At 38.8% G+C, this 26,989-nt stretch overlaps 1 protein-coding gene across 1 annotated transcript in view; it reads right to left on the bottom strand.

The window, feature by feature from the left end:
* Nucleotides 1-26,989, bottom strand: part of FNDC1 (fibronectin type III domain containing 1) — a 114,753-nt gene that overhangs the window by 62,757 nt on the left and 25,007 nt on the right. The window contains exons 2-4 of the mRNA XM_037820764.1: nucleotides 21,274-21,468; nucleotides 18,818-18,904; nucleotides 18,358-18,426 (exon numbers count right to left, since the gene is read on the bottom strand). Coding sequence (XP_037676692.1) covers nucleotides 18,358-18,426; nucleotides 18,818-18,904; nucleotides 21,274-21,468 — 351 coding nt within the window. The remainder of the gene's footprint in view (nucleotides 1-18,357; nucleotides 18,427-18,817; nucleotides 18,905-21,273; nucleotides 21,469-26,989) is intronic.

Raw genomic sequence — 26,989 nt, 5'->3', positions numbered from 1 at the left:
GTGTGTGAATAAAACTGTTTAAAAAAAAAAAAAAGAATCAAGCATTGTTACCAATGTAAACAGCAACAAAAATATACCTACAATGAATGGTGGTGATGGTAGGACAACACTGTGAACACAACTAATAGCACTGAAATATATATCTGAATATGATTAAAAAGGGAAATTTTAGATTGCATATGTGGTAACAGAATAAAAATTTAAAAAAAAACAAACATCAAACTACACTACACAAACAGTGAGCCCTAAGTTAAACCATGGACTTTATTTAGCAGTACAATTACAAAACTGTGCCATCACCAATTGTAACAAATGTTCCACATCAAGGCAAGATGTTGGTGGAGGGGGGAATATGAGAATCCTGTTTAATGCATGATTGCTCTATAAACTCACATCTTTTCTAATAAAGAAAAAAACACCATGAAAAAAATGGCAAGGAAAGATTTCTGAAAGCTGCCAGAGAAAAGCAACATGTTAGATCCAAGAGCATTCCATTTTGATTAATTGCCAGTTCTCATCAGAAACCATAGAGGCAAGAAGACAGTGGGTTGAAACACTTAAAGTTGTGAAAGAAAACAATTGCCAACCAAGAATTTTATATCTGAAGGGACTTTCAAAAATGAGGGAGAGATTAAGACACTCACAGATAAACAAAAGCTGAGGGTCATCAGCTCTAGACCTGCCCTACAAGCAATGCTAAAGGGGTTCTTCATACTGAAAGGAAAGGACACTAGACAGTGGTTCAAAGCAGCATAAAGAAATAAAGAACTCGGATAAAGGTAAATATTTGGATAATTATAAATGCCAGTACTATTGTATTGTATTTTTTGGTATGTAACTCCACTTCTAAGTACTTACAGGTTCTAAAATGCATAAAAAAGTACTGATAACTTTAAGGTTTGGGACATAAAATATACAAAGATATAATTTTTAACACATACAAAAAAAGTTGGGGAACAAAGGGGTATCGGAACAATAAACGTGTATGCTATTGAAGTCAAGCTGCTATCAAATCAAATATGATTATAATATATTTAGGATGTTAAATTTTAACCTCATGGTAACCACAAGGAAAACAGATGAAAAATATATCCAGATAGAAATAAGAAGGAACTCAATATGTTACAATATTAAAAAATCAATTAAATATGACAGTAGGCATTAGTGGAAGAATTGAAGGACAAAAAAATATATAAGACTTACAAAGGGCTAAAGAGCAACATGGCAGAAGAAAGTCCTGCATTATTAATAGTGACTTTAAATGTAATTGGATTAAACTTTCCCATCAAAAGGTAGAGATTGGAAGAATGGATAAAGAAGCAGGACCTAACTATATGCTGTTTACAAGAGACTCATCTTAATTCAAAGACCTAAGCAGATTAAGATTGAAAGGAGGGAAAAGATATATCCTGCATGTTGTAATCAGAAGAGAGCTGGGGTAGCTATATTAAATCAGATAAAATAAACCTTGTCAAAAACTGTTATGAGGGACAAAGATGACCACTGTATACTGATAAAGGGGTCAATTCAACAAGAAAATGTAACAATTATAAATACATACACCCCAACAACAGAATCCTATAATACATGAAGCAAATACTGACATAATTGAAGGGAAAAATTGACAGTTCTACATTAATAGGAGACTTTAATACACCACTTACGGTAATGGATCTACACAAAAGATGAATAAGGAAATACAAGACTTGAATGATACTCTAAACCAACTACCTCACCGAACAACAGCAGAATATACATTCTTCTCAAGTACACACAGTTTATTCTCCAGGATAGGTCATTTCTTAGGACATAAGACAAGTGTGCCAGTTTGTATACTTTATATCCTCCAGAAAAAGCCATATTCTTGGATGTTATCTTGTGGGGGGCAGATGTATTAGTGTTGATTAAATTGGAGCCTTTGGATTAGGTTGTTTCCATGGAGGTGTGACCCACCCAACTGTAGATGATAACTCTGATTACATAATTTTCATAGAGGTATGGCTCCACCCATTCAGTGTGGGCCTTGATTAGTTTACTAGAGCCCTATATAAGCGCTCAAACAGAAGGAGATCAGAACTTCAGCCAAGAGAGAGCAACTGAGAGTGACATTTGGAAGAAGAGCTGCAGCTAAGAGACAACAAAACACCCTAAGAGCAATATCTTGGAGAATGCTCTTTTGAAATGCAACCTGAGAGCAAGCAGATGCCAGCCACATGCCTTCCCAGCTAACAGAGGTTTTCTGGACACCAGTGGCCTTTCTTCACTGAAGGTACTCTATTGTTAATGCCTTACCTTGGACACTTTATGGCCTTAAGACCATAACTTTGTAACCAAATAAACCCCCTTTATAAAAGCCAATCCATTTCTGGTATTTTGCATAGCAGTAGCATTGGCAAACCAGAACAGAAAAGTAACAATAAATTTTAAAATATTTAAATTATACAATGTATCTTCTCTGATCACAATGGAATAAAGCTAGAAATCAAAAACAGAGGGAGAAATGGAAAATTCACAAATATGTGGAAATTAACATGAACTTTTTAACAATGAATGGGTTAAAGAGGAAGTCATAAGGGGAATTAGGAAATATTTTAAGGCAAATGAAAATAAACAAAACAAAATGAAAAATACAACATAACAAAACTTACAGGATGTGCAAAGGCAGTGCTGACAGGGAAATTTATAACTCTAAATGCTTACCTTAAAAAACAAGAAAGATTTCAAATCAGAGGCAATCTCAAAACTGGAAGAATTAGAAAAAGAAGAACAAACTAAAGCCAAAGCAACCAGAAGGAAATAAATAACAAAGATTAGACTGGAGACAAATGAAATAGAGAATTAGAATATAACAGAGAGAATGAACAAAACCAAAAGTCTTCAATAAAATTGAAAAACTTTAGCTACACTGACAAAGAAAAAAAGAGAGAGGTTTTAAATAACCAAAATCAGAAATAAAAAGAGGGACTAACTACTGACCCCACTGAAATAAAAAGGACTGTAAGAGGATACTATGAACAACTGAATAGCAACAAATTAGATAACCTAGATGAAATGGAAAAATTCCTAGACACACACAAACTACTTACACTGACTCAAGAAAAAAATAGAAAATCTCAACAAAACAATAAATATAAAGAGATTGATTCAGTAATCAAAAGACTCCAAACAAAGAAAAGCCCCAGCTGATATGGCTTCAGAGGGGAATTTTACCAAACATTCCAGGAAGAATTGACACCAATAGTGCTTAAATGCTTCCAAAAATTGAAGAGGAGGGAACACTCCCTAATTCATTCTACAATGTCAACATCACTCACATACCAAAGCCAGATAAGTATACCATAAAAAAAGAAATATCAGACCAATATCTCTTATGAATATAGATGCAAAAATCCTCAACAAAATAGTAGAAAATGAAATCCAACAGCATTTTAAAAGACTAATATACAATGATCAAGTAGGATTTATCCCCAGGTGTGCAAGGGTGGTTCAATGTAATAAAATCAATTAATTTAATACACAGCATTAACAGAATAAAGGCGAAAAAAACACATGATCATCTCAATTGATGCAGAAAAGACATTTGACAAAATCCAGCAATTCTTCTTGATAAAAACCTTAGAATACTAGAAATAAAAGGAAACTTCTTCAACATGATAAAGGGCATATATGAAAAACCCACAGCTAACATCATACTTAATGGTGAAAGACAAAACTTTGCCTCTAAGATCAGAAACAAGACAAGGATGCCCGCTACCATCACCGTTATTCAACATTGTACTGGAAGTTCTAGCCAGAGAAACTAGACAAGAAAAAGAAATATAATGCATCCAAATTGGAAAGGAAAAAGTAAAACCTTCCCTGTTTTCAGATGCCATGATCCCATATACAGAAAATCCTGAAAAAATCCACAGCAAAACTCCTAGAGCTAATAAATGAATTCAGGAAAGTGGTGGAGTACAATATCAACACACAAAAATCAGTAGGGTTTCTATATACTAGTAGTGAACAATCTGAAGAAGAAATCAAGAAAAAATTCCATTCACAAAAACAACTAAAAGAATCAGATATCTAGGAATAAATCTAACCAAGGATGTGAAGGACTTATACACAGAAAACTACAAAACGTTGCTAAAAGAAATTAAAGAAAACCTAAATAAATGTGAGGATATTCATGTTCATGGAATGGAAGACTAAATATTGCTAAGATGTCAATACTACCCAAAGCAGTTTATAGATTCAATGCAATCCCAATAAAAATTCCAACAATCTTCAATGCAGAAATGGAAAAGCAAATCATCAAATTTATAAGGAAAGGTAAGGTGACCTGCATAGCTAAAGTCACTTTGAAAAAGAAAAATGAAGTTGTAGGACTCACACTTCCTGATCTTAAAACTTAATACAAAGCCACAGAAATCAAATCAGCATTGTAGTGGCACAAGGGCAGACATATAGACCAATGGAATAGAATTAAGACCTCAGAAATTAACCCTCACATTTATGACCAACTGATTTTTGACAATGGGGCAAAGACCACTCTGTTGGGAAAGAATAGTCTCTTCAACAAATGGTGTTAGTAAAACTGGATATCCATTTACAAAAAAAAAAAAAAAAAGGAGGACCCCTACATCACACCATATACAAAAATCAACTCACAGTGGATCAAAGACTTAAAGAGCAAACTCCCAGAAGAAAACATAAGGAAGCATCTTTGAGACTTTGTGTTAGGCAATAATTTCTTTACACCTAAAGCACAAGCAACAAAAGAAAAAAATGGATAAATAGGACCTCATCAAAATTAAAAACTTTCATGCCTAAAAGGACTTTATCATGAAAGTAAAATGACAACCTACACAATGGGAGAAAATACTTGGAAATCAAGTATCTGATAAAGGATTAATATCCAGAATACATAAAGAAATCCCTCAACTTCACAACAAAACAACAAATAACCCAATTTAAAAATGGGAAAAAGGCTTGAACAGATATCTCTCCACAGAAGATATATAAATGACCAGAAAACACATGAAAAGATGCTCAACATTATTATCTATCAAGGAAATGAAAAAAAAAAAAAACACACAATGAGATACCATTTCAACCTCAGTAGGATGGCTGCTACTAATAAAACAGAAACAACAAGTGTTGGAGAGGATATGGAGAAACAGGAACACTCAATCATTGCTGGTAGGAATGTAAAATGGTGCAGCTGCTATGAAAGATAGTTTGGCAGTTCCTCAGTAAGCTAAGTATAGAACTACCATATGACCCAGAAATCCCATTTCTAAGTATATACACAAAAGAACTGGAAAGCAGGGGCTCAAACAGATGGTTGTACACCAATATTCATAGTGGCATTCTTCACAATTGCCAAAAGATGGAAGCAACCCAAGTGTCCATCAGCCGATGAATGGATAAATAAAATGTGGTATACGCATACAATGGAATATTATTCCATCATAAAAAGGAATGAAGTCCCAATACATGTGGCAACATGGATGAACCTTGAAGACATCATGTTGAGTGAAATAAGCCAGACACAAAAGGACAAATATTGTATGATCTTTCTGTTTTGAAACAATTAGAATAAGCACTCATAGAGTCAGAATCTAGGATATTAATTACCAGTGCATGAGGTGGGGAGAGGGAATGGAAAGTTAAGGCTTAAAATGTACAGGGTTCCTATATGAAATGATGGAAATGTTTTGGTAATGAATGGTGGTGATAGTAGCACAACATTGTGAACACAATTAACAGGAATGAAATATATATCTTCATATGATTAAAAGGGGAAATGTTAGATTTTGTATATGGTAACAGTAAAAAATTTTTTAAATCCATGGAAATACACTACACAAACAGTGAACCCTAAGTAAATCATGGACCTTAATTAGTAGTACAATTATAAATATGTGCTATCATCAATTGTAACAAATGTTCCACACCAGTGCAACGTATTGGTGGTGGAGTGGTATATAGGAATCCTGTATTTTATGCATGCTTGTTCTGTAAACCCACAACTTCTCTAATAACGAAAAAAAAAAAAAAAACAGATTGAGAGACACTAATGCAAAGTGTTACTAATAAGGTGATATATAGGGAAAAAAATACACCCTAATGTAAAATATGGAGTATAGTTAACAGTACAATTTTAATCTTCTTTCATCAATTGTAACAAAGGTACTGTAAGGCAAAACTCCCCACCCCCAACACATACACAACACACCCCTAGCAAATATTCCAGGAAGCTCTCCCTCAACGGATGTGACTGTATACATAAAATCCACTCTTAGCTAACATAACAGTCTGAGCAAGGACAACAACAAAAATTCTCCAGAACGTAATAACCTCCCTGATGTCAACTACTTACCTTACCCTAACGTCAACTCCTTGTCCTACCCTGAGCAAACCAATCCTCTGACTCAACTCCTTACTTATCTATCTTACCCACCAATTATTCCCCCAACCCCACTCCCAAAAAGCTATAAAACTGCACTCCCGCCTTTGTTCAGGGCTATTGCCACTCTTAGCTTCAGCCGGCCTGTGCATGGCTGCAATAAAACTTTCTCCAGTTGAGCTTTGATCTCTTCTCTTCCTGGTCAAAAAACCTAACAGGTACAATACTAATGCAGTGTTAACAAATGCAGGGGGTAAAAGGGGACACTGTATTTTTTTGCATGATTTGTCTGTAAACCTACAACTTCTCTAATTAATTTTTTTTAATGGAGTGATTAAGACATTCCCAGATAAACAAAAGCTGAGGGAGTTCATCACCACTAGACCGTTCCTACAAATGATGCTAAAGGGAGTGCTGCAGGTTGAAAGGAAAGGACAATAGACAATAGACCAAAGCCACATGAAGAAATAAAGATCTCTGGTGAGAGTAACGACAGGGGTAAATACAAATGCCAATTTATATTTTTGGTTTGTAACTCCAGTTTTTACTTTCTAAAATATATAAGAGGATATAAGAGGCAAATGCATAAAATGCAATGATAAGTCAGTGGTTTTGGACTCATAATGTATAAAAATGTAGTTTGTGACAAGAACTGCATAAAGGTAGGCGGGCAGAGACATATAGTATCAGAGTTTGTGCTCAGCATACTACTGAAGTTAAGTTAGTATCAAAGCAAACAAGATTGTTGCAGATCTAAGACGTTAAATTTAAGCCCCTTGGTAACTACAAAGGAAAAATCAGAGAATATGCAAGCTCATAGAGACAGAAATTAGAGTACAGGTTGCCAGGGGTGGGGAACAGGGACAATGGGGATTTAATGCAGAATGGGTGTAGGGTTTCTGTTTGGGGCTATGGGAAAGTTTTAGTAAAGGAAGGTGAAAGTACCACAACATTGGGAATGTGATTAACCCCACTGAATGGTAGTATGCTCGGGAGTGGTTGAGATGAGAATGTTTATTTTATATATGTATTCCCACAATGAAAAAAAAAAAAAAAGGAAGTAATTTTGAGTGAAGTAAGTCAGATACAAAAGGAAAGATATTGTATGATACCACTAATGTGAACTCTATGAAAAATGTAAAACAAGTGTCCTATATTATAGAATTCAGGGGACCTAGAGATAGATAGCAAGTAGTGAAGGGAGAACAATAATCTAATAAGAACAGATAAGATTTTGAGTTATCTTAATGATATGGGAATGCTCAGGAATGACTATGGTTTGTTCATTTTCTTGGGGAATGGTAGGAGTGTATTGGAAGCAATGTAGTTATTTTAGGATATTTGTTTTTCTTATTCCTTTGTTTTGTTTTGAAATGTTTTTTTAAATTTTTTGATAAAGTTTTAAAAAGAGAAAAAAAAAGAAAAGAAAAGAAAGAGAAACTAAAGAGACAATGACAATTAAAGGCAATGCATGATCCTGGACAGGATCTAACAAGGGAAGAGAAAAAACTAAAAAGGACATTATTGGGACAAGTGGAAAACTGGAATATAGACTGTAAGTTTTATATCAACGCTAAATTGCTTGAACTTGATAACTGCACTTAAGGTGATTACATAAGTGAAAATCCTTGTTCATGGGTAATGTACATGGCAGTATCAAGTGTTCAAGGAGCAAGATGTATATAAGCTACACTCAAGTGTTCAGAAATTGATTGATAAATACACAGACAGACAGAAAGCTACATAGATGGATAGATGAATGGATAGATTCATAAAAAGATTGATGAATAGATAGAATGATATGGGAAATGTGGCACAATGTTAAAAATTGGTGGATCTGGGTATCTGGGGAGATAGGGGTATGTTGGAGTTCTCTGCATGCGGTTTGTATTTATTCTTGTAACTATCCAGTAAGTTTGAAAGTAAACTTACAAGTAAAATAAAAAGTTTAAAAAACAAAACGAGTACACTGAGGAAAGTTCTGATAAAGAGCCTCGTGCTGGCCAGCCCTACCCATGGTATAGGTGCATGACTTGTATCGGGAAGAAGGCAGGATTCTAAGGAGAGAATTGGCACACCTGCACACATTCATCCATCCTTCGGGGACACAAGACTAGCACCCCTGAGCCAAAACCTGTAGTCAATACAACCTTGCTCCACTTTCAGGGCTTGGGAGAAGACAGACCTCTTAATAAAAAATAAGAGAAGAGAGAAGAGGAGGGAGAGGGGAGGGGGGAGGAAGGGGAAGGAGAGAGAACCTTGATTTTCCCCAAACCTAATAAATGCCAACTACTGATAATGCTACGGATTGTGGAAGCCCGAAGAGCCTAGAAAGTAACTTAAAAAAAAAAGTAACTTAAAAAACTCTAAGTGCCTTCAGTACAAAATTTCTGCTGCCCATGGAACCATATTAAGTATTTCAGAGACCCTGCTTTCTAAGATCTTGTGGAGATGTCCTGAGAATCACCAGATGGGGAAGCCACAGGAAATCCAAACATCGACAGAGAATATAAAAAGGGACTGTGTAGCCAGAGACCAGCCCATGGGCTATACTCAAAATCCAAGAGGAATGCCTCAGAAATAGAGCAAATATTTCAAGCCATTCTGAGACAGTCACTTCCAATAATTTTGGTATGTTTGTTTGTTTGTTTTCACCAAAGAAGTATTGGATCTCTTTATCACTTAATAAAGCGCCTCAAACTTTTAACCCAAGTTCACCTAAGAGGAAAGAGAATGAGCTCAATCCCCCAAAGCCTGGAGCACAGCAATTTATTTACTAACTTAATTTTGTCTCAAATTGTATTTGAATTTTGCTGTCTACACCATAATATTTTGGCATTTGTTTTAAAATAAAAATAACACTTTAAAGGACTTACTGCAGGAAACAACTTCTAGTTGGATGTGGCTAGGTTACTTTATGCCTTCAAGGACTCTTGGCAAGGCCTATTCTCCCGACTTCTAAGAACCCAGTTTGAGAAGCCCAGGGACTCACAGGCCTGTCAGCAGCTTCAGAATGTCATCCACAAGGTCAAGCAGTTGCTGACTTTGTCAGTGACAACAGGATAGTGCCGTGAATGTCAATGAAAATGACTTCATGTCATCGATCTCACTTTACAGGGATGGGGCTGGACTGGAAAATGCCAAGTGGCCCTGAGACATCAATCATTCACGGCTGAGATGAATTTTTACCTGTGCCCTGTGATCCTGAAAAACAGGGAAGGTAAAGGAATCCCTTACCCTTTGTGTTCTGGAAAATGGCTTACTGCAAAGAACCACCTTTCCCCATAGACTTAGCTAAGACTCATAGATGTCCCCTTGTTTACAAACAGACAATGACCAGAAAACTCTGACCAACTGTCAGCAATACCCAGACCAGGGAAGTCTGGCCCTCTACATGCAATAATGAGTCCAGGAAGCCGATCACTGTCTGTAGCTAACATCCCAAGAAGTCAAACCCCTATCCCTATAACAACTGACCCAAGCTAGCCAGGACTTAATCAATAACTGGTAGCCTTCCTGTTCTAGTTTGCTAATGCTGCCGAATGCAAAACACCAGAAATGGATTGGCTTTTATAAAAGGGGGTTTATTTGGTTACACAGTTACAGTCTTAAGGCCATAAAGTGTCCAAGGTAACACATCAGCAATCGGGTACCTTCACCAGAGGATGGCCAATGGTGTCCGGAAAACCTCTGTTAGCTGGGAAGGCACGTGGCTGGCGTCTGCTCCAAAGTTCTGGTTTCAAAATGGCTTTCTCCCAGGACGTTCCCCTCTAGACTTCAGCTTCTCTCAATGTCACTCTCAGTCGCTCTTGGGGTGTTTGTCCTCTCTTAGCTTCTCTGGAGCAAGAGTCTGCTTTCAATGGCCATCTTCAAACTGTCTCGCATCTGTAGCTTCTGTGTGTTCTTCAAAGTGTCCTTCTTGGGGGTAGCAAGCTCGTTCCTTCTGTCTGAGCTTATATAGTGCTCCAGTAATCAAGGCCCACACTGAATGGGTGGGGCCATGCCTCCATGGAAATTACCTCATCAGAGTTACCACCTACAGTTGGGTAGGTCACATCTCTATGGAAACCCTCAAAGGATTCCAATCTAATCAGCACTAAAATGTCTGCCCCACAAGATTGCATCAAAGAATATGGCTTTTTCTGGGGGACATAATACATTCAAACCGGCACACTTCCTAATTTTTGCTGTGTTAACAAATGGGGGACCAACGAGAGAAAGTCCTGCTAATCAGTCACATAGGAGACTCTGCTTCCAGTTAGCTGCCAACAGCCTCCAGTCAGTGTACACATGATGGCTTCCCCATTTTTCCCACTCCTTTGCCTGCCTTTGAGTCTCTGCCAAACACAAGGGCTGGTGGCTGACTCCCTTGCTATAGCAAGCTCAGAATAAATAACCTTTGTTTGCTTCATTTATTTATGCATTCACTATATTAATATGACTGGGGAACTTGGCAATGAAGCCTTTGCTACTACTGCAAGAATTAAGAGATTTCACAACTGCTTCCGTGGATGTGTCTCTTGATTTTGACAAATTATAAGTCTTTTATGGGGACTCTCTCCTTACAATAAGCCAATAGTCTTATTCTACTACCAAGTAGATAGATCTAGAGTTTTTGTGTCCTACTAATGAACACTGGGTTACCTACAAGCCTAGAAGACCAACACTGATGTCCTCAGCTGTCTCACACTTCTTACAGGGACTTCCCTGTGCCACCTGCAACACAAGCTTTTGGGGTAGCCCTTCTCTGAGGGCTCCCCATGGCTAGTCCAGTCCCCCCTGCCGCAGTGTGGAACACCAGAGAAGCATCTCCAGGTAGACAGCTATGGAAGTTTCCTCCATTGGCAACATAGGGGCTGCAGAGCCTTTAGAAACATTGACTCTACGTCCATCTGGTGGTGCTTTATTTTTCAGCTACATTTCCCGAGGACTCATGAGGGCCACAGAAGGCAAAGGAAGCAATAATTCTTTTCTGATTTCTCTGAAATGAAGACATCTGCACTTATGCATCTACCAGTATAACAGAGAGTCAGCCTTACAGACTACATAGGCTAAGAGGAAAGAATCTTAAACATTCCAGTTTCAATGCAAAGGGTTTTTGTTGGTTGGTTGACTGGTTTGGTTTTTTCTATGTTGTTGCTGCTTAAATTTGTCTGTTTTAGTCGCTAGCGTTCTGCCCTCGTTTCATTTGGGAATAGAATGCTAAGTACCACACAGTTGTTTACTGGTAATTTAAAAAGAAAAAAATACTTGTTTGGTTGAAGGGCTGTTGGTTAATTCAATTTTTTACTGTCATCCAACATACCATTAAAAAGGCAAGACCCAATCATACTATATGAGTAGGGTGATAACCTCAAAAAAGAAAAAGTGCTTTCTTTCAGGACTACTATCAGAATTTGGAAAGATCCTCTATAAGAACCCAAGGGCCTTTTCAGAGCCTTCACTGTCCCCTTCCCACCCTCCTTTTCTCTCAGACATCAAAAGAAAAGCCCCCAGTGAAGAACCCATCAGAAAGGGGCATCTGGCTCCCAAGATGCTGACCTCATCACAAGTGTTAGGTTTTACTAAACAGCTGTAGGTTCTCCCAGGGCAGGAAGGCAAGTCAGCAAAGCATTTTATTCAAAGCCCACACAGACAGAAAGAATTCATCTCTCCACCGCTTTCAACAACCCCTACCCCAACAGTCTCGTGAGGCGCTCACTAATTAGCCACTGAAATAAACATGTGCATTGGACTAGAAAAAAAGGTCTCACTCCCAAGGGAGCACTTCCCAAGAATTAACTGAAGGAAAAAAAAAAATCTATGTAAAGGAAAAAAAAATCTATGACCATATACTGACATATATAGATGTAGACTCTAACAGGCTGCTATGATGAAATACCACAAAAACACCACAAAAATGCTGATTTAAGCCCTGGTGTAGGGGAAAGGCTGCTAACAAATGTTTCCTTTTCCAGCTGGGTCGATCAGTCCTGAATCTGTTCCACAGCATCTCTCTGGGGGCTATGGGCTGGAACTCCGGAGTTCTTTGCTACTCCCCGAGAACATTCGGCTACGTGAAGTTAAACAAATCTCCACACAAAACTCTATCAACCAGTTCTCTGTTGTGAAAGAAAGGACTCTGAGGTTTGGGTAGTCATGTATGTTCCAGTTTAAGAGGAGCTGAAACGGGTGCTCCAATAAAGATATCGAGTTCCTCAGGATGAAGGCACCTGTTCACCAAGAGGCAGCTGGGCAACCTCACAGCAGACACATCTGATGACATGAAGAGCTCATCTATACAGACCAGCCACAGAAATTCCATCTTTGAGGAATTCCCGTTGACAAATGCATAAGATGTCATTCTTCACCCAGGCCCCTCAGAGGAGCAGGAAACCAGAATTAAGATCTTCGATGAATGTTAAAACCACTGTGCAGAGACAACCTGACCTGCACAGAATCACCCCCAGAGTCAGCTCCCAGACCAGGCAGAGGCAACCCAATCCACTTACATGCGGCTCTGCCATCATCCAGCTCTTGTGCAGGAGCTCATGCCCCTCTCCCACAGAGCAGAAGCAGCCTCCAAACTCTTTCCTCATCTCTTGAGCACCTACTATGTGTGTGTCCTGGGCTCCAGAGATACAAAGATGAGTAAATCAAAGTGCCCTGCCCTTGAGGACCTCACCATCTGGGCCATAAACTAGAAACTGATTTTTGCCCTGTAAATGAGATAGCTGAGAAAATAGTACCACAGAGATTATCCATTCCCTGTTGGCCAAAGTCTTTATTGAAATTCGTCTATGAAAAGAAGATAGTCTTTGATTCATAATTAATCAATTAAAAATTTTGAATTGAGGTAAACGTTAGGCACAGGCCAAGCACACGATAGCCCCATGACCTTGTCTTCAGTGTTATTTGATGAAGCCCCTGAAGCAGCAGCACTGTATGTGATTTGCCTGTCATTTACTGTACTGGCACCTTTTGCCCAGAGTGACATGGATGACATGTCAGTTTAAAATAAACTAGTACAGCTCTCTCCATTGACTCATTTGGCAGGGATAGCACAGAAGAGAGGGTCAGTGGGAGTGGCACTCTTCAACTTATCACTGGAGACCACTGTTTATTCTGTGCACCTTTCGTGTGTTGAGGCAAATATCCAACACACAAACTGGAGTTCCGTGATTTTTCCTTCCCTAATATGATTTTTTGAATTTGATGACAGAAAACATTCAAAGTAGGGTGGAGGTATAGGTAAATAGCCATTTTTCAGTAATACAAATGGTTCCCAATTGTACACCAGGCTTACCACTCATTGAAAGTATTGGAATTGGTCCACTTAGAAGTTCATGAAGTTTCAAAGCTGGAAGGAAGCTTAGAGAGCCTCTTGTTGAATCCCATCATTTTCCAGCTGAGGTGCTGGGTAACCACTATGCAATTTGTCAGAGCCTGAGCCCGACATTCAGATGTGAACAGTGTCAAAGATGATTTGCTGGATTAACTGTGCTCTTAAGTCAGTGGATTAGGAAAAGAGTCCATCTCAAGACACCAGGTTTAGAGTTTTCAAATTCCACATCATTCACATTTAAATAACCAGATAGGCAGGATTATATACCTGGAGATTGGTGCCCATTTTGATGAAATATTGACAGAAAAGACAGGGGTGCATGCTTGGGGTTCCCATTTCCATAAGTCCATAGGTAATTCCTATGAAATGAGTGCCAGATAAGAAAGTAAAGATGCCAAACTTTGGTTTTTCATAGTTTCATTGGTTCGGCGTGAAAGAATTTGTTCAACAGCAGGGGTCAACTTTATGACCCAGGCCCTGAGGTACGAGGAGAGGTTTCCAAAGACAAATGCAACTCATGCCTGCCCTCAGGTCTCATCATGCTTGCAAAGAAGCTTTATGAGATGAAGGCTTAAAAGTCAAAAGAGAAAAGTTGGGGGATGGCATCCTGATGACCTCTCTTTTCCCAGGGAAGCAGAAAGCAAGGTCATCTGCTAGAAGTGAGAAGAACACAGGGGACAGAAAAGGCTTGAGAAAAGTGGCAATGTTTTGGATCAGCCACTGTGTAAGAAGGAAAGGAAACTGAGTAAGGACCAAGAGGATTCTTGTCAAGCAATACTGAGAGCCCAGATGAGGTTAGAAAACCAGTTACAAGTTAGATTGGTGCAGGTCAGCACAGGTCTTGATTCCTCCCACAAGGTCCAGCAAGCAACAGGCAGGAGCAGGAAAAACAGATAGCTGGGGTGCTCCTGAGGTAGGGGTTAGCAAGCCAAAGAGAGAAGGCAGCTCAAAGAACACAAATTCATATGCTGATGGAGTGTGGGTGAAATGATTGAGCCCAGATGAGACAAGGTGAGGGACAAACAGAAAGAGTGGGCTTCTAGACTCTGGAACTGGAAAGGGTCTAAAGAACCAAATCTTGAGAAGGTCTGAAAGCAAGCTTATGAAAACAATGGAGTTGAAGAAGTGAAATGACTATAGTCAGGAAAATTTCATAATTCTAAATTTGGAGGGGAGCAACTCTATCACAAGAGGTTAGAGGCAGCACTTACGAACCATGAAGCCAGAATATTGAATGACCCATTGTCATGGGTGCTGATGGTGTCCAGCGCACTTGATGAGGAGAGACACATGTTGAGCCAAGTGTCCACAGGCTATTTGGATGTAAGGAGCAACCTGGAGGTCTGTAGGTGACTGTAGTAAGGAAGGGAATGGATGGACCACGGCTGAGTATCATACCAGTACTGACTGAAAATGACCAAGGAGTCTTTGTGAACTCTTTGCTGAACTTGAGTCTGAGCTATAGTTTAACTGTCCAAGCTTCATGAACTCAAACATAACGTAAAGAAAATATCAGGCATAAAATCAGACATTTATTTCAGCACCATGTCTACTTTAGGATCCATAGTTTCAGAAAAGCTCAGAGGACTAGATTCTTAGAAAACCATAAAATTATTTAAAACATTTATGATAATATTCAGAGCTGAAATTAACTGGACTCTTACACTTTCCAGACAGAGACTTTGGTGAAAGCACATTAATGGACCAGCCACATAGCTAGACTAGCTGGTAGCAGAGTTGGAAAGAGCCTCCTGTCCTGACTCCCAGAGCCAAATGCAGCCACACGAGGAAGTGAAACAACCTAGAGCAAAGAAGTCTGCAGAAAAGCTAAGTGAGAGTCCTCAAGGATGCCAGTGGAGTGGTGGCATCTCTTCCCTAGGGACAGAACATAGGGATATGGGTTTATATCCCAACAGGAGGGATTTTACAATCAATACAAAGAACTTTCTAAGAGATATGAGCCGAGCTACCCAAAGAGGATGTCAAAAGGTCTTCCCAAGAGTTGCGTTGTTGCTTGGCCCTATCATTTTCTGACCCCCAACAGTTTTCAATATTTGGACCACAGTGACCAGGATGAGAAGCACTGAAGTCTTGCCCTCCTCCAGGACTGCCTGGCAGCTCTTCTTCCTCCTAACACAACCTCACAGGGATAACCTCAACCTGGTGCCACCATCTTATCAGGACCTCCAGGCTCCAAACCCAATCCCTGGTTCCCCACCCTGCTTATTCTATGTCACAGTGCCCAAGTTTACACTTGCAATGATTTATCATTATTTGCATTATTTTTTGTTTGCTTTTTTATTTCTTTCTTTCCCGATAGAATATAAGCTTCACTAAGGCAAGCTCTGTCTCTCTTGTTCAACGTTATATCTCCAGCATCTAACTCTGCCTAGAAAATCACAGGCACTGAATATCTGTGGAAACAATTAAACAATGAAAGCCCTATATTTAGGCAAAGACAATGTATGCAGGATACGTCTGATCCAGCAAAAGGAGGCCTTCTGAAATTTGAAGTGAAGCCACATTTTCCAGCAGAAAACAAAAAGGATTTTCCACCAGTTTCAAATAAAATATGAGAAGAACATGAGATTCTGTCAGTCAAGGCACTAAAGCAAATCCCTTTGGGCCTTACACCAGGTGCATTTTGAGGACAAATCCCTTCCTTTGAATGAAGATGTGGAATTCAGAATACTTCTTTTCTTGTACAGAATTATCATATATTTGACAATTTCTGAGAATAAGAGCAAACTTAGCATATTTGCAAATGACATAATAAAGTATAAATAGGTGCATATTGATCGTTTATTGATAATTTCTCATAAATTATTCCTCTTATTCTTATTAGCAACAAAATGCCGCTATTTATCCTGGAGCATTTTAACCAACTCTATGCATTCTGGATATACGGTGGATTTTTTTTTAAGTTCTCCTTTATATCATAAGCTACAAATATTTTCAGTTAGCAATTTAATTTCTTCTAGTATCTTTTTATCAAAATGTATGACAAAGGTAGCAGAGCCCTCTTTGGACATCCAGGACCCACAAAGCCTCCTTCAGAGAGAAGTTAAATTAAAATACAGTACATAAAACCCATGATGAGTTGGAGCAAGAATGTCTCTGATATCAAATGCCCAGGATTTCTGTAACACATGCCTACTCAGAAACACACACAAACATACACATACACACAGACACACACACAAGCGATTCTATTAAAGAACACATAAAAATGCATTAACTAAGGAAAAGTAAGAAAATTTTCTATTCTAAAACTAGTATCATTCAGAAAGCTTCATTGGGTAGAATTTTAATTTAAAATACAAAATATAAGTTTCAAAGAAAAGGTGCAGTGCATCTGTCAGTAAAGATTTATATGTGTCTTTGAGAATTCACGTGTGTTGTCAGGGCTGAACAATCTGCAAAATAAGCATCCTGTTATATTTTGCACCTTTCCCAAATGTACTACCTTTGCCATTTTACTATGAATGTTTCCCAATGGCTTTCTTCTCCTCTCTTAATTCTCTCCCTCCAAATCACTTCCATAGCCTGACTCTAAATCCATGCCTACCTCTTACTTCTCTCTTACAACCTTCACTCCTCATTTCCAATCACCTACAAATCATGTCCACTACAACACCCCATGGTCATCTCAATTTTAACATATTTGATTAAGAACTTATCCTTCTTGTATGGTATGTGAATATATTTCAATAAAACTGAATTTAATTAAAAAAAAATTTATCTTTCCTTGAAAACAGATTTCCTTTTCAGATTGCTTTTGTTCTCCCATCCCCTTTTCACATAAAAGAGACTTTGACTACCACATACATCTATCAAATATGATCTGAGAAGCAGGTTATGGTAATTTGTTAATAAGTCTCATCAATATACTCACCTTCCTGTCAACAATATCAGACTGATTTATTTAAAAACATAGTGCATGAAAACAAAACATAACTCTTCACAATATTGCCTTTGGGATATTACCCAACCACACTCTGAAATCACTGCACTCATTTTGCATCAATTTTTCACCATTAATTAAACATATCCAAGAAACACACACACAAAAAAATGTCAACACTTCTGTCCATAAGTAAAACAATATGACCAGACAAAATAAACATCCAAATGGTGAAACAAACATATGTACAAGTATGGAGCAGAGATGGAAGGCAGGTTATCTGTCATATCAAAAAATATTCCAAGGCTTTAATTAAAGGCAACAAGGCTTGATGCAACATATTTGTCAGTAAAAGCCACTGCTTGGTGGGTCCCATTTGTTTCCACCATTCACAGATAAAAGAGCACAGATATCCTAATCAGGCCAGCTCTGCCATCATCTCAACCACCATACTTGCTTCTTAAGAGGACAACGGTATCTCCAGAGAGCACATGAAGAGATGAAGATGCAGACATGTCCCCACATCAGAACATGAAAGAACAGAGAGAGATGAGCGACACTGACTTAAATCTGGTCCATCAGGAGCAGAACAGATTGACCAAAAAATGTGTGGCGTGTGTGTTAGTTTAGCGATGGCAACTCAATGAAGGTTTGTGAGAACGTGTGTGACAGAAGCACCACCCTCTTGCGAGACTGTGCTTCAGTGATGACACAAATCAAATGAGCAAATAGTACCTGTGACGGTTTCATTAAATGGTCCTCGACCCTTAATGGGAAAACCATCAATCTTGATCCATTCACCTCCTAAATTAGGAAAATGCAACTTGATAATTAGCAATGAGGACTATTGGATTTTTCCACATTTCAGTGCATCCCTAATACATATAATTAAATAATCTTTTCAACAGCCTGACTGAACACCTCTGCTTTATGGACAATGCGTATGATTTGTCTTTTGCACAGGGCTTACTCAAAAATTTCAGACAAAACCCTAATAACCTATATTAAAATTACTTTAAAAGAAGGGAAGTCTCTCCTAGTTTTCAATCTTTCAGCTTGTTAGGCAAGTCTAAAAGTTTCCTGTACAGGGACCCTTAAATAATTCTAAATTTGCATTGACGTGAAGAAGCAAAGAGAGATGTCTCTTCCACTCTCAGTAACAAAAACAGAGTCTCCCATTCTAGATAGGACTTACCAGGTGGGCTTTCAGCTCTGTAAACTGGACGGCTCACTCCACTGTGGTTTTCTGCAGTAACCAGCACAAAGTACACTACCCCCGGCTCTGAAACATATGGTTTATATCAAGCCACCGTTTCAAACCTCCAAGAATGTCACAGATTCAGTAACTTTCTTATTTCAGTTATAACAAAACATAAAAATCTGAATTAAATGGCAAATCTAGCTATAGTTTTCTCTCTTTTTTCATCAAAATCGCTCCCATTTTGCTTATGCAACTAAAAGCCACCTGACCCAAAGAAAATGAAAAGTTATTTTGTACAAAGTACGCAGCATATGTAACAAATCTGGATTTATGAACAGTCAAGAGTAAAAGCTTTTTAATGTGAACTCCAAGTAGGAAATAGGAAAGCACTGTCCACTGAATGTTTTGACATATAGTGGCAATAGCTACAAATAATATTTTCCCATAGAATTACCAAGTAGAAATCTCCAGAAAATAATAAGAAAATGTCAATGTAATTCATAAAATTTAGCACACAGGAAACTTTCCTTGCAATGCATAAAGCTTCATGAAATTTTCTCCATTTCACAATAAAATGTTCTCCTTACCATGCCTGCATGTTGTCTTTGTTGCAACAAAAAGGTGGCAAAATAAATCATGGGATCTTAGAAATGCTAATCTTAAGATAATTGGGCTTCACTTTTTCATTTGCATCTAGGGATCAAGGTCAAATAGCAAAGGTCACTTTGGCTGAGCTCCTAAAGCTGTCGGGATGCAAAAAGAAACCAAGATGCCCTGTAACAAAGTGAGTGGCCCCTGAACCTGCAGTTTCTAAAAGCAAAACTCTAGTAGCACTGGTTTTCCTCAAAATGAATTAGTGTCTTATGAAAGGTAAGTGAAAGTGTCAGTTCCTTAAAGAGATGAACATTCGTGGACATCTGAGGGTACGGAGAGTTGGAAAGGTAAGAGGTGGTTTTGTCAAAGGCAGTAACATTAATTACATTTCCTAACACGAGAAGCATTCCTTTGACAAAATTTCAGTTTTCAAGCCAGAGGCCGCAGAACAGTGGCACAGCTGGTGTCAGGGATGCTGGGCTCCTGCTGGGCTCAAGAGAGGTATGCTTTCTGCCTGGCCAAGGCAAGGGCTGGTGGCATTTAGGGTTTGGCACGACCTGCTGGACTAATGGGGAAATAAATGCTCGAGGTTCAGACAAGATGCAAAATCATGCTTCGCCAGGCACTTTCTCTCTTCACTCTGAGCTTATTTGTATTTCAAAGAAATTTAATACACGTCTCTGATTCCTGCACGGTGAGCTCACCAGAAAGTTGCTTGGGAGACACTGTTTGTTTTCCAGTGAGCTCTACAGCTCTCTCTACACATGTTTTTCTTCTCTGCAACAATCATAACAACCCAGGGTTTAAAGCAGGCAAATATGACCCTGCTCATGCCTTGAGTCTGAGAGTATCCCCATTTGACCTCAGGGTTGGACTTTGGGGGTGTGGGGGAGCTGCAGTGAGGTGGAAGAGATTCAGATAAATGTGCCTGTAGCTGAAGCCATCAGGAAGGGCTGGCCTCGTTCATCCATCTTTTAGACACTTCCTGCTCTGTTATCCAGAGAGTGTAATGTCACAATGCAGGAGGCGGAGAAGGAATGAGTGTGGTGGGTTGTGGTCAGGAGATCAATGCTGAGGTGCTGTGGGTTGGTTATGACCCACAGAAGGACAGCAGCAAAATGCTAGCATGGTAGAGGGGGTCCTGGTTTTCATAGATGCTGGTTTCTGTTACTTCTTTATGATCCATCTTCAGGTTGAACCAAAAGATCATGGTAACATAAACAGTTTCAGGCTACAGAGATCAGAAAAGCAGAAGACAGAGGATCCACAGGATACAAGTCAAAGCTTGGGTTCAAACCCACATACATCTGCACTTATAAAACAACATATGTAGGCAAAATTTAACAGATTCCCAACTTCTAAAATCAAAGTCAATGGAGGAAAATAGTACATCTTTGAACAAGGTATGGCTAAGAATGCCATATCACACACAACTCTACAGGGACATACTACTTAAGTAGTCCCTACTTATAAAATGGGTTTCTAAATTAGAAATCTCAATATTAGGCTAAGTTCTCCAGTTGTCAAGTGTCTATGAGGAAAAAAAAGTATCAACATATTTTCCAAAAGCACATTCAAAATCTAAAAGTTGCTTCCTCCATCAATTTGGAGAGAGAGCCTAAAAGATTTAAGGGTTAAAATGCACAGTGAGAAAGTCCTGATGGCAAGAACAAAGGGCTTTAAACAACATCACTGATGAAGAGAGTCTGGGAACTTGAGTGCTGGTTCCCAAAAAACCACTAGGCACCATGAGCCCACGCCACATTTTTTCTCACACACAGTCATCCCAAAATTATAGCTGAGAATGCTGGTTTGCACATAAATCTGACTGACAACAAGATCATGGTGTCACTTACCCACATCCTCAATAAGGAAGGAGTATGTCTCCGCATTCACCTTGATGTAGCTAAGACTTTTCAGTGACTTCCCATAGGCAATGTTGTAATGCTCCACGGGTCTACTGGCAGCATCTTTGGGTGGGTCCCACGTGACTTTCAGGCCCATTTTAGTGGACAGCAGTTTCACATGTCTTGGCTTCAGTGGGTGATCAACTATGCAGACAGTGCAACTATCAACTGATGGTAATGGCACATTGGGAAGACGGATTTTTCCAGTGCTCTCTGATATTGTGAATGTTAACTGTTTTTTAATCTGTTTGGTTCTAAAGACGTTAAGTACAGTCGTATTTGGACATCATTACTGTATAACAGAAGCAAACACACCAAACCCACAAGCTTTTACAAATTTTGGATAACTGTGGGTGGTAAATTTAAGCCAAAAATGAAATAGATCAAAATGAATGCTAGGCATTCTCTAGCTTGATTGTGTGGTCTTGCTATTGCAAGAACAACAAATTAGTAGTTTGACATATTCTTTAGATTCATTCATATATTGAATAAACTTTTAGTATCTTGCATGATACAGCTGGACAATATCTTTAAAAGCCTCTGAGAAGAAAAATAATATGAAACTATCATGATTGAGGAGTAATATCCATTTTGTAGTCAAAATGAAATTACATGTGTTCATTTCCATTTAAAAAACAAACTAAGGTCATAAACAATTTAAAAGGGAGGTAAAACTTGGGTTTTATCTACATATCCAATGCTTAAATATGACTAATTTAAGTGTTTCAATATTTGGATCCAGAAGAAGAAAAACAAGTGATTAGGAAGCACAATTACATTTTTTATCTTAAGTTATAAATTCCCAAAAATATAATGTTGATTTTCAAAATAACATTTGTCAGACAAATACACTCAGCTCACTATGTAACTAATACTGTCATGTAATATAATATGAACATATGCTAAATATTCATGCAACATTCAAACATATTTTGAGTAAAATTGGATCTGAAACTGATTATTCAATGATGCAAGGTGCTCTCAGGAAAGAAAAAAGTAACCTAAATTAAACAAAAACCTTTAAACTTAGTAACATTAAGAAAAATGAATTTGGGATCTCATGGAGAAAGAAAGGGGAGGGAGGGTATTTCATGGTAACACATACATTGGTTAGGATGTGATTTTAAGAGTGGGTGAAAATTCTGAACAGAATAAGATCAGATAGTTCTAAAATACATCAGTTATTCCTCCCCAAATTTCCCCTCTGCCTCTGGAGTAGATGGACAGAACTCCTGATCCCCTGCTTAAAGAAATTCACAGAGTGGAAAAAGCACAAACTGGATGATTTTTGAAGTATTAGGGAAAGAATACCCAACTCAGAGACAAAAGTACCATGTTAGGCTAAGGCCACAGATCAAAACCCAAAATGTATTCCCTCCACCTCCAGACGTGAGATTCCTGTAAGCCATGATGGGAGAAATCACAGGTAAGAAATCTAGCAATAATAGCTATTCTTCCATAATTTCATGTACCTTCCTTGCCTGCAAGAAACTTTTCAGGATTTTCATTGCCAGAAAAAAGAGGGGTTCTCTTCCTTCCGTTTCCTTTATTTCTCCCAAGTATTCACTGCAAATGCCTCTCCTGCTTCTCTGCCATCTGTCTGTCTAACTTTCTCTAGTTGCAATCCCTGTTCCCCTCAACAGCAGAAATCATTCTCAGGAATCAAACATCTCACACTGACCACTGACCAAAAGGTTTGCAGAAGAAACAAAGGAAGAGATCCAAAAACTTTGTAAAGGAGAACTCATGGCTGGGTGTTTCTCCCAAGGAAGAAAACAAATTAAAGAATATGTGAATAACACTTTTCTTTACAGCTCAATTCGAAGTCTCCTATAAGGCAAGTTAGACCTTCAACAGGCATTCTGAAACGTAAGACGTGAGATCCAAACACTATCACAATTTTTATTGGGCATTAGTGATTGCATGGTGAACTGGCCTGAGATGATCTACTTTTATCACTGATAACTAAAAAGAACAACTTATAAACATATGCACTGTCCTTCCCTGCTGTGCCTTGCATTTATCTTTGGACATAACATAGTATAATTTCCAAGTCACAGCCAGACTCCAGATTCAATTGGCTGCATCAGCCCAGAACAAGGGGAGCCATTCAAAAGCATCGAGAAGCTCTGAAAAGATGAACAAAGTAAAGACAAAGGCACAGGGAAAATACCTCAAAGTCTCTGGATGCCCAAGTTTAATGACTATCATTTCATTCTGTGTGTCCAAATCAGAACTTCCAAGTGTGTCCAGGCATGAGTTTGTAAGTTTTCCTCTTGCCAATGATCAAGCACCATCAAACAGTGTATCTCAACTTAATAATTGCTTGTGACAGCATTTGTGTGTTAAGAAAAAGGGAATATGGCGTATGTCTACTCTAAAACTTAAAGATGAGAGAGTGAAAGCGACCATAAAGGGAGTGGTGGGTATTGAATGTCTACCATGCACCACCCACAGCTCTAAACATTTAAACCTACATCATTGCATGAGACGCTCATAAAACACACTCTGGGAGATGTTATTTACCCTGTCCGTCACAGATGAGGGAGCTGAGGCCTGGAGCAGGGAGGCTAGTGGAATTGCCCAGAGTCATAGAGCTGCAAAGTCTGGGGTGGGGGGTAGCAAATGCAAACCTGGCTTGGTCATTCTCCAAAGCCATGCCCTTCCCAACAGCCCTCAGAGCCTCAGAATCTGTCCCTGATCATAAATGACCAAATCCACTGAAAATTAATGAAGAAGCCACTACCACTACCATCCTAAAACAAATTGTGAGGCCTCCTGAGTTGGTGTTTCCCATTTCTATATTTCTATCACCCTCCAATCCCACCTTCCCATTCTGGTCTCCTCTATGGGGGTGTTGGGGAGGAGGCTGGGGAAGGGGGCACTCTTGCCCCCAGGTCCAGCAGTTAGTTGCACCCTGTTCAGGGTCCTCACTTCCTCCACCTCACACCCCTCACCCCTCTCCAACTGAATGAAATAAGTGAATGATGTGCTGTCTCGGAATATCTGCATTCTTCCCACCAAAACTTAAACCAAAGGAACGACTTTCTAATAGTGACATTTTAGGCCTTAGAGAGTGTGCCGGTTTAGATTATGTCTCCCAAAACACCATGTTCTTTGATGCGATCTTGTGGGGGCAGAAGTATTAGTGTTGATTGAGTTGGTACCTTTTGATTGTTTCCATGGAGATGTGACTAGTAACACCTTTGATTAGGGTGTCACTTGTTGATGAGATTGGTTCCATGGAGGTGTGGCCCCATGCATTCAGCTTGGGTCTTGATTTAATTACTGGAGCCCTATAAAAGCTCAGAAACAGAAGGGCTTCAGAGCAGCTGCAGCCAACAGAGACATTTTGAAGATGGCCATTGAAAGTAGACTCTTGCTACTCCAGAGTTTCCCTGGGAGAAACTAAGAGAATACCCGCTGTGAGAAAGCCCAGAGAGAAACCTCCTGTGGAAAAGCCATTTTGAAACACAACCTGGAAGCAAAGCCATGTGCCTTCCCAGACAACGGAGGTGTTCCAGACACCATTGGTGATTCTTTGGTGAAGGTGTACTCATGTTTATGGCTTGGACACTTTTATGGCCTTAAGACTGTAACTTTGTAACCAAATAAACCCCCTTTATAAAAGCCAATCCATTTCTGGTATTTTGAAAAATGGCAGCATTAGCAAACTAGAACAGAGAGTTACCTAACAAAGACCATTTTTGAATATAAATGTCTTTGGCAGATCTTGAATCATACCTTAAATGTGCCTTACAGTGAGTAGACTCCTTGTAAGATCAGTCCTGAATTTAAGTTTCTCAAAAAGCCTTGGGCCAATATACCACTATTCCCTCTTCTCACCCACCATCCCCAAATTACAAATTGGCCACTTAAAGGAAATACCACAGCGACTTGACTGGGAGATATTTTTCAATCCCTGCCACTCCCATCACCTTTGATATTTATCTGATATTTTGTTGTCATTTTTTGATGCTTCTGAGTGAGCACCATCCATGCCCAGCCCAGAAAGACCTGGGTGAAAAGAAGAACAGAACAGAAGGCTCAATAAAAGACCATGTTCTCTGTCATTCCACCTCAATCCTCATCCCCAGGAGCCTTTAGCACTGAGTGAACTCAAACCAACATCTATCCAAGGAATAATCATTCCAGGCCAGTACAAAGCAAATGTGCATAAAGAGAAAACTCATTAGGTGCTAGACGTATGGCAATTAGAACCATTCCTGTTGGTCGTTTTGATGGTCACATAACTTCATTCCATAAAGTGAAATAAAAGCAAAAGCTGTGAAAGTGGTTTCAGGGTGTGCAGGCTGCATTCTCAGTTCTATGATCCAGGATATAGCATTCTGGTAGCACTAAGATGAAATATGGCAAAGGAGTTCCTTATTTATTTTTTAAAGTAAAATATATATATAACAAAATTTATCATTTAACCATTTTACAATTCAGTGCATTAATTACATTCACGATGTGTAACCATCACCACTACTTCCTAAATTTTCCATCCCCCACACAGAAACTATGTACCCATTAAGCAATCATACCCCATTTCCCCTTTCCCCAGCCCCTGAAAGCCTCTAATCTACTTTCTCGCTGTATGTGAATTTTCCTATTCCAGATTTGTCATGTAAGTGGAATCATACAATATCTGTCCTTCTGTGCCTGGCTTCTTTCACCTAGCATATTTTCAAGATCCATGCTTGTTGTAGCATGTATCAGAACTTCATTCCTTTCTATGGCTGAATAATATTCCATTGTATATACTGCATTTTACTTATCTATTCAGCTGTTGATGGACACTTGGATTTTTTCTACCTTTTGGCTATTGTGAATAATGCAGCTATAAACACTGGTGTACAAGTATCTCTTTCAGTCCCTGCTTTCAATTCTTTGGGGTATATACCCAGAAGTGGAATTGCTAGGTCACATGGTAATTCTATGTTAACTTTCTGAAGAACTGCCAAACTGTTTCCCAAAGCAGCTATACTATTTTATAACCCCACCAACAACGAACAAGTGTTTCAATTTCTCCACATCCTTGTTTATTTTTAAGTGTTCTCAGAAACTACGTAGGCTGTCCTCTCTGAAATACAAATGAAGTACACAATATTTTGTAATAATTTTTGGTATTCTCATCAATGAAAATGAAACTGGGTACATCTTTTAAAGCTATACACCCTACAAACTATCTTTTAAAAGAAAAAGGGAAACTGCAAACTTAAATATAACAGTAATTAAATAGCCTACTCCAGGGAACATTGGAAGGTAACTTCACTGTGCTTAAAAGCATGCATGGCAGGTTAGGATGCTGACAAGCTCTTTTTCCGTCTCCGCGGTATGAAAAATGAGGAAACGAGCTTCAGCTGCAGCCTAAGGGATTTTAGCTTAAATAAAAAGAATTTCCTGCCTGTGCCCTTGCCCATTTCCACCCATTCAAGACTGTCTTCGTGAATGCAGACAGATGGTAAGATGCTCCAGACAGAAGAAGGAAGCCAGTGCGAGTTTGTTATGACTCAAGCAATTTGATACAACAAAGTCATTTCCATAGTTCATACCAGTAACCTTTATCCAGATTCAAGAATATTTAACCAGGTACCAAGCGGCAAGTTACGCTTAGTTTGGATCTATCAGCTACCCAGCAATTTTCAGGCAGACATTTGTG

This window comes from Choloepus didactylus, chromosome 2 (assembly GCF_015220235.1).
Source record: "Choloepus didactylus isolate mChoDid1 chromosome 2, mChoDid1.pri, whole genome shotgun sequence".
Lineage (NCBI taxonomy): Eukaryota > Metazoa > Chordata > Mammalia > Pilosa > Megalonychidae > Choloepus > Choloepus didactylus.
Note: the sequence above shows the minus strand (reverse complement) of the source record. Positions and strands in the feature narration are given on the sequence as shown.